Source organism: Podarcis pityusensis, assembly GCF_964106645.2.
Source record: "Podarcis pityusensis genome assembly, chromosome: 8".
In the NCBI taxonomy this organism is placed as follows: domain Eukaryota; kingdom Metazoa; phylum Chordata; class Lepidosauria; order Squamata; family Lacertidae; genus Podarcis; species Podarcis pityusensis.
Window position 1 is genome coordinate 88,224,389 of NC_138033.1, and position 15,606 is coordinate 88,239,994.

A 15,606-nucleotide genomic window follows, 5' to 3' on the forward strand; every position below is an offset into this window, starting at 1 on the left:
ATTCTGATGGCCACCCTTTGTTTGTTCTTGGATTTGGTGCAAGGAGACAGGATGCCTCTAAACAGGGAGGTTCCAGTTCAGTATCAGGGTTAATAGCCACGGGCAGCAGGCCCCTTCTGCATCCTCTGCTTGTGAGACTCCCAGAGGCTCCTGGGTGGATGCTGTTGGAAGAAACAGAATTCGGGATTAGCATGATTTAAGATTTATCCAGCAGAGCAGTTATTAGGGCTGCAGTCCTATATGCATTTTCCCCAGATAATCCTCATTCATTTCAATGGAATTTAATACATTTCAACAGAATGTATTTCAAAGTAAATACATAAAAGTAGGATGTAAGACTACAGCTAGGGTAAGCAGATGCAAAAGGGGGAAGAAGTCCTGCACCTTTAATATTGAGTCAGGAAACCTTTTTCAGCCATGTCTCCTCAATGATAACTTTCTGGACTGCCAAGAGCCAATGATGGTAATTGGTCAGCATTAGGGGCAAAAGTGGGCAAAACAACAGATGCAGCTCTTAATTTTGATCAGTACTCTATGCTCAAGCCATGCAAATGTCCAAGGTTTCTACTCCACTTCCACAAACCCTTTCACCATCCAGGCAAGCAAGAAGCCTGGTCATAGTTCAAGGAAACATTGCAGCCAGGCTAAGGCAGTCTAGAAGAGCAGAGAACAGGGTAAGGGAGGGGGGCTTCCTATGTTCCAAGAGCCACATTCAGCCCACAGGGCAGAGGTTCCCACATCTGCTTTGTCATTGTTTAAAATCATGCCCTTCCCCCTCTGTGTTTCTCCATGCCTGCTTAATTCAAACTTCTGTCACTGTTTTAATCCACCACTTTCTCTCCCTTCTCACTCCCAAGTTGCTGCCACTGCTGTTGTGCAACATGTGTTCACCTTTGCTCCCCATCCCACCATAACTTCATTGCAAATCTAAGGCTATGATGCAGGACTACAAATCCTCCAAAGGGGCCTATGTGATAACATTCTTACGGTATTACAGCCTTTGACTGCTGTCAAATATTTGCTTTGCTGTTGATACATATCAGGGGTAGCCAACATGGCGCCCTCCAAATTCTGTTACACTATTAGTCATGCTGGCTACAAATGATGGGAGCTGCAGTTCAACATCTAGAGGACACAATAGTGGCTGCTACCTCTGCTCTATTTCTTTATAGCCTGTCTTGGATTTACCTGTGTCAGAGAATGGCTAGATATAATGGAATGAATGCACAGGTCAGTAAGAAGTTGGCAACCCAATTAGGGGTGGTAGTCCAAAAGCCAATGCTGGGAAATTGCATATTATCATAGCTTAATGCTACTATTGGCCAGTCCCGTCCCCCCAGTAGCCATGAGCCAAGATGAGAGAATGAGCCATACATCAAGTTCAGCCCTTCTGCCTTAACAGTAGTACTATCAATTATCAATGGTTCACAAATTGTCTAGCTTCTAGGAACCATTTTTTTCACATCAATTTGTCTGCTAGGGACTCTGCAGCTTTCAGCAAGGACTCCTTCCACTTTTACCAAAGATTCTCAGACATCATTTAAGGTACAAGCTCAGTTCATGTGCACTGTGGCACATAACCAAACACTCCCACAGCCGTGTAGTAGAAAGGGAGCTTACGCAGAGGTGGGCAAGCTTTCCTTCAAGAAATATTGTCCCCCATTATTGATCTTCTCATTGAGAAGCCCTCTCATAAACCACTAGGGTGTTCTTGACACAATAATAGTGACACAATAATTAGTGCTGTCTGGAAACACTATAGAGCAACAACTATAAGGAACTACAGTATAGAGAACAAACATTTGTGGTATTAAAAAGTTGTGGGATTTCCTCAGGAAGATACAGGATATACACTGATTGTAAAGGAAGCAGTGTGACCAACCCCAAAACTTTTGAAGGCACAAACAAGTAGAGTCACGTGTGACTACCCCAATAGCATCAAGAGCAGAAATAATAATGAACGTGGAATAAAATGACCATCCAGAGAGGTTCTGAAAACCAAAACTTGCCATTTCATGATTTTACCAGCAGAGGTCTCCCAAGACCATTGAATCCTATAACGTGGACATTATTAATATATCAGTTCCTGTTAAGCACCTCAGCTAACAAAGATATGCAACCTGTTAGCATTCCCAGACAAGGAGATTGGCAGCCACTCTGGGTCATGTCTCTTTTTTCAGTACTAGTCACAATCCTGTCAACCCTTGAAAGCTGGGAATAGGATGCGGCACAAATGAAGAGCCCTCGATGACCTGCTTTGCCCTCTGCAAGCAGGGCAGCTGGGGAAAGTGATCTTACTGTGTGTTGGGAACACAAATTACATTATCCAGCCAGCACTTAAATCCTCTCTCTGAGCTGAGCACAACTGAAACAAATTCCTTGCCAGCAAGTCTTCATTTTCACAAAGAAAAAATATTATTCAGTAATTGATTCTGCAGATCTAAAAATCGAGGTCTTGGAAAAGGGAATATCTGAAGCTGACTTGGCTTCTTAAGCTCCAATAAAGGGGAAGGATGCAGATGCAGCCATCATGAAGACCTGCCTGCACACACACACACACACACACACACACACACACACAAGACCTGGCTGGTTCCAAGGCCTCCATGCTGGTTTCTCTTATGCCCGACAGATGGAAGAATGGCCCAGGGTTCATTTTAACCTTGCCTCCTTATCTGGCTTGTTAGATTCTACTAACTGGTTTGAATTTCTTCCTTTCTCCGTTTGCTGCCTCCTTGGCTTTTCCAGGTCCTGAGAGACCTTGTAAGAGCTGCAGAGGGAAAATGTCATCCTGCGTGGGTTCCCTCCAACTATTACAGCAGTGCCCCGACAGAAGAGTCTGCACCTGGCTGCTTTCCCTTCTATGCATCTCTTAGCATAAGGATGCGCCCCCCTAGAGTTGCTGGAATACAGCTCCCATCATCCTGACTACTGGCCAGGCTGACCAAGGCTAATGGGAGCTGGGGGCTGCATCTGGCCATTTGGGGAGCGGACATGTCTATGAACCTTTGCCTTTCCGGTCAACATACCTCCAGCCTCCAAAGTTCCTTTCTTTTATGCCAATTACTGACAGATCCTGCTGTTCCTAAGTGGCACATGAAGCCTGTCTCCTGCCCTTTTCTTGGCTGCTCCTTTCTACAGCTCCATGGCTTCACTACTGTACCTGCTGTTTTCCCTCTTCCTTCCTCTTCCTCTTCCTCTTCCTCTTCCTCTTCCTCTGGCTTCCAGCCAATGTTTGCTACCCAGGATAGCTAACATTTTTAAAAGGCATTGGGGGATAGGGGTGGGAATAAACCACCTTCGGGTGGCAACCTTGGGCACATTTGGTCAGACCACACCTGGAGTCCTGTGTCCAGTCCTTGGTGCCACAGTTTAAGAAGGATAGTATTGACAAGCTGGAAGGTGGACAGAGGAGGGCGACCAAGAGGATCCAGGGTCTGGAAACCAAGCCTTATGAGGAACGGTTGAAGGAGGTGGGTATGTTTAGCCTGGAGAAGACTGGGAGGAGATATGACTGATATCTTCAAATAGCTCAAGGGCTGTCCCATGGAAGATGGAGCACACTTGTTTTCTCCTGCTCTGGAGAATAGGACCTGAACCAACGGATTCAAGTTAGAAGAAAGGAGATTCCAATTAAACATCAGGATTGGATTCCCTTGAGAGGGGGGACTCTCTTTCTTGATTGTTTTTAAGCAGAGATTTGATGGCCATCAGTAATGGATGATCTAGCTGAGATTTCTGCAGAGGTTGGACTAGATGACCCTAGGGGGTCCTAATATAAGAATTAGAGACCCAGGGTGTAGATTTGTTTGATTTCCAGTATTAATTGCATTCAGCCTTTGGCTAGCGTGCATCCATGAATGATTCCTGCATGTTGTGACCCTCTCTTGCCTCCCTCCTACGCTGCATTCCATCTCTCCTGTCTGACCCTGAAAGTGGTACAAATGGCAGGAGCGTTTCCTCTGTCTGTTGTGAGTTAGCCCGGACATCTCCTTGAAAGATTCCAGATATGGGAAAGGACTGTCAACAGCCCCACTGAAGGTCTGGTTGCCTTGACAACCGTCCGATAAGTTGTAAGCCAAGACCACAGGTTTTGGAACACCCCAAGGAAGTTGATCCCAGTGTGGAGCCCTGTCTCTTCCTATCTCATCTCCATGTATGTAGAATGTTTGATGTTTAATGACTCTTTTTGCGCTGTGCCTATAAAACCTTTGTTCTGATGCTCCTCTAAGCGGTGGTACAGCTGAAATAAATGCCAGGTCCCTCCTGAATGCTGGACTTGCATGAATTTCCTTGGCTCTGTGTTTTATTTAAAAGGTGGTCCCTTCCAACTCTGCCATTCTCTGACTTAGCTGAGAGCGCAGGAGCCAACTGCTAGGGGCCGAGGTCCCTTTGCCCCCCCATAAAATATTTGAAGCGTAAAGGTAAAGGACCCCGGATGGTTAAGTCCAGTCCAAGGCGACTCTGGGGTTCTGGCGCTCATCTTGCTTTCTAGGCTGAGGGAGCCGGCGGTTGTCCGCAGACAGCTTTCCGGGTCATGTGGCCAGTGGGACTAAACCGGGATCGAGTGCCAGAGCGCAGGATCATCGGGGCCCACCCCTTGAGGGGCTTGGCCACTCCACTGGTGCGTGTGACTGGTTGCGCAGGCTGGACTCCAGAGTGCAGGGAACTCTGCACATGCTTACGTGCAAGTCCCGCCTTTACTCCCCCCCCCACAAAAAGGGGTCTTGCGCTTCTTAGGCCTGCGGGGGGGCGGGCGAGGGGGCTCCTCACGGGCCGCCCGCTGGGCCTGGCCCTTGTCGCGGGGGGGGCGGGCGAAAGGGAGTGCGCAGGCGCCAGAGGCGGCGGAAAAAGCTTCGCGCTCCTTCTCTCCCTCCCGCTAGTTTCTTCGGGGGGAGGCGGGGCTTAGCGTGGAACGCCGCTGACTTCCGGTTGTGGCTCCTCCCTGGACTCCGTCCCGTCCCCGGAAGTGGGCCTTGGCGCTGCGGGCGGGGCGGGAGGCGGCGGCGGAAGGGGAGGCGGCCTGAGGGAGCGAAGTGCGTGTGAGGGAGAGAGAGAGAGAGAGAGAGAGAGAGGCAGAGAGGCAGAGAGCGAGCGGGCGGGCGGGCGGGCGAGCGGGCGGGCGAGAAAGGCGCGCGCCTGCGCGAGTGTGTGCGTGCGCGCGCGTGTGCGGAGGAGGAGAAGGCGAAGGCGGCGGCGGAGAGCCGGACGGGCGGAAGGCAGGCTGGGCCTGACGGCGGCAGAAGGAACCCGAGGAAGGAGAAGATGGCGGATGGCGACAGCGGGAGCGAGCGAGGGGGCAGCGGGAGCGGCAGTGGCGGCGGCGGCGGAGGCGGCGGCGGCGGCGGCGGCGGCTTCCAGGGACACCGCGGGGGCGGCGGCGGCGGCGGCGGCCCCGGCCCGGAGCAGGAGACGCAGGAGCTGGCCTCGAAGCGCCTGGACATCCAGAACAAGCGCTTCTACCTGGACGTGAAGCAGAACGCCAAGGGCCGCTTCCTGAAGATCGCGGAGGTGGGCGCGGGGGGCTCCAAGAGCCGCCTCACGCTCTCCATGGCGGTGGCCGCCGAGTTCCGGGACTACCTGGGCGACTTCATCGAGCACTACGCGCAGCTGGGGCCCAGCAGCCCCGAGCAGCTGGCGCAGGCCTCGCCCGGCGGGGAGGACGGCGGCGGCGGCGGCGGCGGCGCGGGGCCCCGGCGGGCCCTCAAGAGCGAGTTCCTGGTGCGCGAGAACCGCAAGTACTACCTGGACCTGAAGGAGAACCAGCGCGGCCGCTTCCTGCGCATCCGCCAGACCATCAACCGCGGGCCGGGCGGCGGGGGCGGCGGCGGCGGAGGGCCGGGCTTCCCCGGGGGCCCGCCGGGCCTGCAGAGCGGCCAGACCATCGCGCTGCCGGCGCAGGGCCTGATCGAGTTCCGCGACGCGCTGGCCAAGCTGATCGACGACTACGGCGCCGACGAGGACGAGCTGGGCGGGGGCGGCGGCGGCGGGGGGGGCCCCGGCGGCGGGGGCGGCCTGTACGGCGAGCTCCCCGAAGGCACCTCCATCACGGTGGACTCGAAGCGCTTCTTCTTCGACGTGGGCTGCAACAAGTACGGCGTCTTCCTGCGCGTCAGCGAGGTGAAGCCTTCCTACCGCAACGCCATCACGGTGCCCTACAAGGCCTGGGCCAAGTTCGGCGGCGCCTTCTGCCGCTACGCCGACGAGATGCGAGACATCCAGGAGCGCCAGCGGGACAAGCTGTACGACCGACGGGCCGGGCCGGCCGGGCCGGGGAGCGGCAGCGGAGCCGGCGACGATTCCGACGGAGACGACGTAGACGACGACTGAGCCTCTCCCCTCCTCCTCCCCGGCCGCCTCCTCCCCGCGCCCCTTGCTTCTGACAACCCCCTTCTCCTCGCCTCAGCCACCTTCCGCGCCGGCCGGGAGGTTGCCCTGGAGTACGGGACTGGGTGGAGCAGGGAAGGAAACCTGGCCCCAAGCTTCCTCCCCACCTCACACGCATTCTTCTGTCATGGGAGAGAGCAAGCTTCCAGATTACCTGCATACACCCCTGACCTGCACCACTTCTGGAGCGCCCTCCTGATCTCTATCTCTGCCACCCTTTTATTTTTCCCAGGGATACAGCATCTGTTGGGCTTCACCGACATCATTGCTTCCCCTGCAGAGAGGAATCTTTGTGGCCTCAGTTAACCTCAACCTTAGCCCATGGCGGAGAGAAGGGGATCTCTGCCATCTAAATCTGTCCTGCCTTCCAAGGCTCCTCCTCTACCGAATGGCTGAGATGTTTTATTTGGGAGGAAGGGAGGGAGAAATGTTACTTGGATCTTGACTCTCTCTTTCACTTCCACCCAGACCCTTCACTCTTGCATTTCTGAGATGGTGCCCCTCTACTCTTGAAACCAGCATTCTGGAGAATAAAAGGCCACTGAGCATTGTTTGAAGGAAGGGGAGAAGCTACCACCGCTGTCCAAATCAGTGGGGGCATGGGGCTTATTTTGAGGGGGGTGCAAATCCCGATGGGGAAAGTCGTAGAGATCAATCATGGACTTAAATGGGGATTTAAATGGGTCGGGGAAGGGGACATAGCAGGTGGGCAGAGGAAAGAAGCAACCAACTCAAAATACCTTTTCAGAAAGGTAATTGGGTGGGGGGAGCCTGTATCTGGACCAATGTCCATTGTTGTCTTTTTCCCCCCCTTTGCAGAATAGTTTGTTTTATTTTGGGGGTGCAAATTGCTAAGCTCCAGGTGCCTGAACTGGAATTGATAAGTGAATTACTTTAAAGCTGGCAGGTTCTAAAGATCTTAAATGGTATTTCATTTTTCTTTTTTTAATGGGGGTTGCAAACAGGTAGATTAAAGAAAAACAGGCATAAAGCACAAGGCATGCAGAGTGGACTGTCGCTGCTCTCTAAAGTTCTTCCCCTTCTCTCCAAATAAGGTGAAAGCAAATGGCTTTAATAGGAGGTGGAAACTGGAGCTGTCGTTCTGCTGACTTCAAAAGATGATCTGGTCAAAGAAGTGAAATCTGTAGCTGGGTTTTTAAAAAGCAAAATCTTGAAATTGTAATTTGGCAAAGGGACTGTGGCTACAGGTCTGTGAAAAGAACCATGTAGGAAAACGGAAGGCTTCTTTCATCGTGCAAACTAGTGGACATGAACACAGACACCAAGAACCTCAGGTCCAGAAGTCCAGCATCAGTTATTCTTTTAACAAGATTTTTTTTAACAAAAAGAGAACTATCCATTTTCTCAGTACCTCACATTATGTTAACAGCAGAGTTGGCAAGAATGAATTGATGGGATGGATTGTTCAGAGCAATGCATGTCCAGTTGGAGCTTGAGATCCATCACTAAAAAGGAGCAGAAACAACCCCACAAAAGATCTGTGACTGAACGTTCCCTAGCAGCGTTTTACCATCTTCACATTTTATTATAGACTGGCTACTGCCAATTTATCCAGCTGTCCTTTCCAAACAAAGTTGGGTGTCTCCACCCAGATAATTGCCTCATCTATATTTTGAATGGATTCTTAATCTAAAATGATATTTTTTTAAAACAAATGAAGTCAGACCTATTCCCTCCAAAAGTGTTTTTAGATACATTCTATACTGGCAACTTTGAATTGAATGGAAGTGTACTGTTCACTACAAAGTTTCAGGTATTATTTGTGCAACATCTTAAGAGAGGCAGGTAAACCTTCCTCTACAATCTTTTTTAATTGTGCATGCCTGTCCTTTATTTGAGCTGCCTTTTTAATTTATTGCATACCCTTATTACCTTATTTTGGTATTACTCTTATCTATACTATCTTTGTATTTATTAGAAAGCAAGGAGACATAAAAGGCATTTCTTCACACGGTTGTCACTGTAGTGGGGAAATTTGCAGGAATTTTCTTTTAAAAAATTAATTGGTTTTACTATAGCTATTATAAAGATCTGCAAATAATGTCAGAATAGTTTACCACAAAATGTTCAGCCACACATATAATTGTTTATTTTCAAAGATATTTCTTTATTCCCAGTGTCCACAGTAGATATTTTTATTGTATTTTTGAAGAAATCTTTCTTTCCATTTTCTCCGTCGCAAAGAACTTGTTTCCTGAATTGTAATGGGAGCAATAGTATTTCTTGATGTTTTAATTACATCCGTATACTCGTACTGTATTTTGTACTCTCCAAGGCAGCTGTTTTCAATAATGTCCTGCTGTATCTACCTATGTATTTTTGTTCAAATGTATGTAGTTCTTTGCTCCGGAGAACAACTTTCACCAACAAAAGTTTCAGCAGGTTAACTGGGATACCACAGCCCTCTAGGATTGCAGAAAACTCTACTTAACTAATTAGAGCTCTAGGCAGCAATGAAAATTGAGGCTGCAGATGCTTGGTGTATATTGCTGTAACTCTTCACTCATTTTAAATCAATGTACAATACTTGTATAGACCAACAATGTTTTGTTGCTTCAGTGGTAATTGGGTTTTTTTTTTCCCTTTTGTTGCTCAGCTGCTGTGAGCCAATTAAAATGCAGTACCTCTCCTTTTCAGGAGAATTTTTTTTTTTTTTTGGCTGAATTGCAGTAACTAGTCTTACCTTTGTATTACGTGGTAGTGACAGGGTTTGACTGTCCCTGGCCAGTGGCTACATATGCTATAATTAGCTGTCTAGGAAGTATGTGGAAGTAGACAGAAGCATATATCAGTTGTATGCCAAGAATGCTGCCATATATGGTGTTGTTTTGGCAACCAGAAAAAAATCTTCTGTAGTCATTAGACCAGTTAAAGCATTGTATATTGGGTACACAGATTGACACATGGCCCTCCAAGGTATGTAGGTGGTGACAATGCAGTGTGTCATTAGGAGAGTCTCAGTGAAAATACTGGGCATGCTTGTGTCCAGCTTAAGTATAAATGGTAAGATTTTAAATGTTTTGAGTAATACTGAGGTTATCTCACCATAGCAGGTTAACGGCCAAGCCTCATGCTATAGGATAATTAGTCTGGTGGCACAAACCCTTGTTAGGTGCAGGGGTTTACGGAGGAAAATCCATAGAACTCTGAGAGTGGGGGAAGGGGGCTTGCCTGGCATCTGTAGAGCTTTGAACCTCTCCTCCCTGTTGTAAAATTTGGGACTTCTGTGATTAAAATAGTGGAGATTGCAAATACTGTATTGTTTAAGGGTCACTTGGAAGCATTGATTGGCCTCTAATGAAAGATGAATCCTATTTGGTGTAGGGATAACTGTTAGAAATCTCACACACACCCCGCACACATGTGTGCACTTTGTACAAACTGCGCCTTTAAAAGAAAAATCACACTGCTCTCTAAGCCTAGTAGTTTTGTCTCAACAATTGGTCTCTGCAAATTCTAAGTAGACAGACTTGTCCCTGTTCAGAGTAGCTTCTGTTCATGTGATAGGGATATTCAGCCATGTTGGAAAAAATGTACTGCCTGGATTACATCTCAGATGAATGATCTTGTTATTCCTGTTTATATTCTTGTGCTTAAATGTCAATTTGGGTAAAGGCTTCCCCATTCTTGGTGCTGCAGTTAAATTGTGTCTTTGAATTTTTCTGCAGCAACATTGACAGTACCTCAGTGCAGTTTACAAGCTGCCGTCTGGCATATCTGTGCTTAAAATAGCTCAATTCCATAAATTTACTGGAGTTTAGCTGTCACACGTTCAGGTATGTTGAGTTATGTGGCTTGTGGATCACACTGTTGTCTTAAAAATGTCGGTTCTGTGTGAGGGGGAAATGGGCAAACCTCCCTGTGGAGTTCTGCATATCCAACATTTCTAGACTTCTACTGTCCTTGGAGTGATGCATCTGCTGTACAAAACAAAATGTAAATCTTGTATAGCACCAAAAATTGTAAATATTTGAGGCATACAGGTATAAACACCCGTATCTTTAGCTCACATCTAGTTACGGGTTCTTGTTCTTCTTTCCATAGCTGTCTGCTGCAGAGCGGTTGCAGACCTAACGGTGAATGCTTTTTCTTTTCTCCTCAAATAAAAAGCAGTCACTGTTGCTTACCCTGGAATCCGCTCTGCAACCACAGATCTTTTTAAAAATAAATTAAGATTCAAGCTTCTGCTTCAGTTTCTCTCCCCAAAAACATACATTCTTATCATGCCCTGGCTTACAATTTTCAGGATAATGGGCACAAGATGCAGGTTACAATAAGCCCTCATATTGAGTGGTCCCATCATTGACTGCACGCTTCAGGTATTGGAATAGCTGAGGATGATTTGTGATCTGTTCCTATCATTAAAGGGGACATTGGAAAAGTGACTAACTCAGGCTACTTTCACTTGTGAGGGCAGCAGTTTTGTGATTTTGGTGGAAAACTGTTCAGTGCATAAACATGCATGGACATCTCAATGTTTTAACAGAAAGATTATGGTACTTTATCTGATGCACAATTTAATCTCTCAGCAGATATTCAGTTATTATTTAAAAATAAATAAACTTGTGGCCTTGACTCTTAACTTAGTGGAAGGGAGGAAAACTTAGTTTTTCCCTTTAAAAATGGCACTTTTTGGCTTCAAAATTATTCTAATACTACGTAGTTCTTGGTAAACATGTTGTTGATATGCTTCCTTTGGTAAAATGGTAAATGTATTGAAGTATGTTTGCTATGAAACAAATTTAGTTTTTTAAAGGGATAGTGTAATTGGGATTACCAATCTACTTGAGGCTAAATATTTAAAACTTAATGGACCCTGATAATTTTAATATGCATTATTCAAAATTATTTCTGGAAACATTGTGTAGGCAATTTAATATTACCCAGCAGAACCCTTAGCTTAGAGCTTACCTATGCTACAAATCTAAATCATTTTATACCAGAAGAATATAAAGACTTTCCTCAAAGAAACATTAGTTTGATGAGAGTGCTGGGAGATTTGTAGACTCTCACTGAGAGGGAATGATGATTAAACCAGTTTAGACCTATATGCTTTGAGCTATTGCACTCAGACCAGTCTTCTGCAGCTCAAACCTTCAAATGCTTTCTGAATGCCAAACTGGTAGTGGCAGGTCTCTTATTATGTATTTCTTGATTATTTGTTCACTGATGAATTTGCGATGTAAATACATACTCTTCATGGTAGCTTCCTTCCCCCATGTTCTTGATAGTCTGATTCCAGGTGTGCTAGAGGTATTTAGAAAGCTTGCCTCTTGTCCAGCAATGGTGCTTATGGTAATTCAGTGTCAGCAAAATTACTGTAGCAATTTGTTGTGCTTGAGCATTAGCCAGATCATCTTAATTGTCAGGTGGCATTTACTTCTTAAAATTGCATACTTGGGTTTGATTTATTAGGTTGATGGAATTTGGCTAAGGTAAGGAAAGACTGGCTGTAGTAAAAAAGATTTCTTCCTCCCTCTTGCAGGTTCTCAGGAACCTCATCTTTTGCACTTTGTAGTTTTTAGCCAACAGAGGAAGAGTTAAAAAGAATTAAGACTGACAGATTGCTTTATTGAGGTATTGTGAGAGGAAAGCACGTGGCTGAAGCATAACAGCTGTTTCGTGTAAGGTTCCAGAGAAGTTTAATATTGGAAGCAGACATTCAAACCTGTGAATGTGGCCATGAACTGCTACCTCTCCTACCTGTAGAATGACAGTTAATCTGCAGTGGTGTTAGACTAACTCCATCTTAATATAATGAGGTTGGTGTATATGGTGGAGTAAAATTTTCCTTTTTAATAAAATCCCAACATTATGGTCTAGTCACACAAACAACAGGTATTTTGCGTAGTTGTAGGGAGTAAGCAATAACACAGTCGCTGGGCTCTAAAGAATTGAATTGCTAGCTGGGTGTGCTTGAGGTGGGGTTGGTCTTGTGGTTCTTAAGGAGGAGCTTCAAAAGCAGTTAGTAGCATGGGGGATCTCTTCAGATGCGAACAGCCCAAAATTTCACTGGCTGTGTACTATTCCATTGGGCACAGTGAAAGTGTTTCTTTGGGTCCCAGCCTCTCATATTCAACTTGCAGCAGTATAATTAAGGCCAGTTGTGTAAATTTGCTCGTATCTGATTTGACAGAGGATAACTAAGTTGTAGACTTCAGAGCAGCACAACTAAAGTCTATGCGACTGTTCCCAGAGTCTTTAGAGAATAACTGTTCTACCATCGCCCAATTTTTTGAGCATGAGAATCATTAACTTGCCAAAAATGCTCACCTAAGGAAAGAAGAATGTTCCAGGATGGTTACTAACTGATTTCTAATCAATAGTTACCATGAATTTTTTTTTGCTAGCCTTCTCACTCCAGCTCCTCTTTTTTTTAATCTGACAAGGGGAAGAGTGGGGGAGAGCTCAAGGTTTCAATGTCTACTAGAAATATAGAAATACCAACACAATTTTGTCTCTTAAATTCCGTGAAGGGAAGGTTAAGTGTGCTTTGTCAAAGCCATTTTGTAATAAGCTGCTATGTAGCCTTAATCTCATAATGTACTGTGTGTGTGTATAGGTACATATACACATACATACAAAGTAAGCGGCCCACAGCAAAGAAGTACAAGTTTGTCAAAGCTATTGTAAATGCTTACTTCTGCTTGCCCCACTCCTGGCCTATCACTGCTTTGTGTAGCCAAGGTAAACTGTCTTTAAGACTTGCAGAGGACATAATTTAAAACAGCAGTCACTGTGCACCATTTTAACCCAGGCAAGTTTCCAAGACAATATGTTTAATTTCCTGCCCTGCTTTTTCTGTGTTGAAAGGCCCATCTGGTTAGAAAATCCCATATTTGAATGCATGTGGGATTTACAAGAATATAGCTTAATCTTGTTGTTTCTTCACACTGCCCCTCTTCAGAATTGGAGCTGTTGACTCAGGCATGCTCAAATGTAAAGAACCATGATAAACAAGTTAGCCAGTTATCTCCTAGCTTACATGTGCTGTGAATATTTTAACCTTACCAACATTTGTAGAGAGGTGCCCATTAGGAGAAGGCAGGTCATTGGCCCAATAATAACATTGGGCAATAATCTGAGCAGCTCTCCATACTGCCTTTCCCTCCAGCACTTTCACATCATCCTTGCTGGCCTATTATTAAGAGGAAACGTGTTAGTCTAGATTGCTGAAGCTGCATTCAGTGATTTTCATGCTACTAAGAATGCTGTGGTTCCACAAAAACCTATCAAGTTCCTCAGTGAGAAGACTGTCCGCTGTCTCAATGTCCAGCTGCACAGGAAGGTTAGGGCATTTTGGAACATAACCTTTCTTGGTGAGAGGTCTGATCAGTGCCCGTATTTGAACATACTGTAGAATCTTCTGCAGTGCACAGGTTCCAGCAGATGCTCAAGGCAGGCAAAACCCTATGTGAAGCAGGTTCTCTGAGGAGGTGATATGTTTGAAAGTCAAGCAAATGTTGAGCAATTGCAGCCCGTACTGTAGGCAGCTTATTTTTCCCCATGTTATGCTACCAGTTGGTGCTGGTAGTCTTCCATGTTTTGCCAAGACTGGTGGAACAAACACTCATAATCTGGTTTCCAAGTCTCTTGCTCTTTCTCCTTGCCTCATTGAATTAACCTTTGCACTGCAGGTGGATTTTGCAAGCACAGGTCTTCCATTGAAATGAATGGATAGTGTCCCCACTGCTGTGCTTGCTGGCGTAGCTGCCAAAGTCCTTTTCCAGCAGAGGGTGCAGCAGTCAGCTGCCTCTTCCAGTTAGAGGTATTGCTTACTACAGATACTACAGTATCTGTTGCTCAATTTGATGCTAACAGATTTGTCAAAAGTGATATGCAGGATTATAAAGAAAGGGCAGGGTGGTGCAGAATCGTTGCCCTTGGGAAGTGGAGGTTTTGCTGGGCTGAATGTACCATTTCAGTAGTGAGCAAATATTTTAATTTGGTATAAAGTTGAGAAAACCTTGTGTAAGTGATAATTGATCATATATGGATGTAATCAGCCCATATGTAAATATACACGTTTGTACATTGTATACATAGAAAGAAATGTCTGTGTACATGTGTATGTATTTATAAAAACATGTTTCTCTGCTAGATAGTAAATGCAAAAGTAGCTCTAATTTTATATCTATCTCTCTATATATATCTATATATTTAAAAAAAACTCCCCCTCTATAAATATATTATATAAATGCTAGACGTTAATTTGTAGTAAAATAGATCTGATTTCAGGAATATCTGCTGAGAGACCAAAAAGTTCACTTTTAAGTACCTTAATTAAAGAATAAAGTTTATTCCTCTTGTTTATTTTTTTATATAAAAAAAATTAAATGCACTTTAACTGGCAAAACAAACACAAACAGCTGTGTGGTGCAGTTTCAAGCATACAGAGATGTTTTAAAAGTGCAGCACCCATTCAAAAATGTTCCTTTCTCACCCATTAAGCAGAGCGCTGGAAAGTATTTACAGTCCCAGGGCAAAGAGCTGCCTCTTGGTCTTGCTGCCTGTTGGCTGAAGCTGAGATTCTGATTTCCCTTTGGGGGGGGGGGCTGGCAGGACTGCTTTTAAAGAGCAATGCAGATGCAGCCAGACACTACAGGCTGCTGTCAAACGAAGGCAGGTCCTGGATTTACCACTAGCTGACTAGCAAAACAACAACAAACCAGTCCAAACGACATTAAGAACTCCTCGTGCTAGTTGAGCACTCCTTACCATAACAGGTTTTTGCAAATGGAGTTTTACAGTCTATATTTAAAAAAATGTATGTTTGTAACAAATAAAAGTATGCGGAAAAGTGAATGAACATGTACCTCTGTCTCTGGGTTTTTTATGTAGTGGGAAATCATGTATTTTTGTGATGCAATTGAAAATTAATCATTTATTATCCTGGAGCTATGTTAGATCTGTCATGAGTTGATGTGCCTGTGGCAAAGCGTTGCCTGTTTGAATGAGTGGAAAATATCCAAGTAGGGAAGTATACCAAACAAGAAGCAAGATTCTATAAATCCTGATGGATCTCAGGGACTGAAGATGAATTCATGGAGTGGGGCAGGGAGGGCAAGGGAGCAGGGAGAAGCTTGAACTCCTATAAGGATACCATCTTTTGCCAACTGCTGTCTGTGAATGCTAGGTTATTTTATTTGTATATCACTACACACATCCAGAGGCACCCTGGAGCAATTTTCAAGAACA

The 15,606-nt window shown here is 45.6% G+C and overlaps 1 protein-coding gene across 1 annotated transcript; it reads left to right on the forward strand.

Annotated features, from left to right (window-relative positions):
* Nucleotides 1–5,127: 5,127 nt before the first annotated feature.
* On the forward strand, nucleotides 5,128–15,223 carry PURB (purine rich element binding protein B). Its single transcript, XM_081018177.1, has one exon. The coding sequence runs from the start codon at nucleotides 5,266–5,268 to the stop codon at nucleotides 6,328–6,330; it is 1,065 nt and encodes a 354-aa protein (XP_080874303.1). The 5' UTR covers nucleotides 5,128–5,265; the 3' UTR covers nucleotides 6,331–15,223.
* Nucleotides 15,224–15,606: the final 383 nt, after the last annotated feature.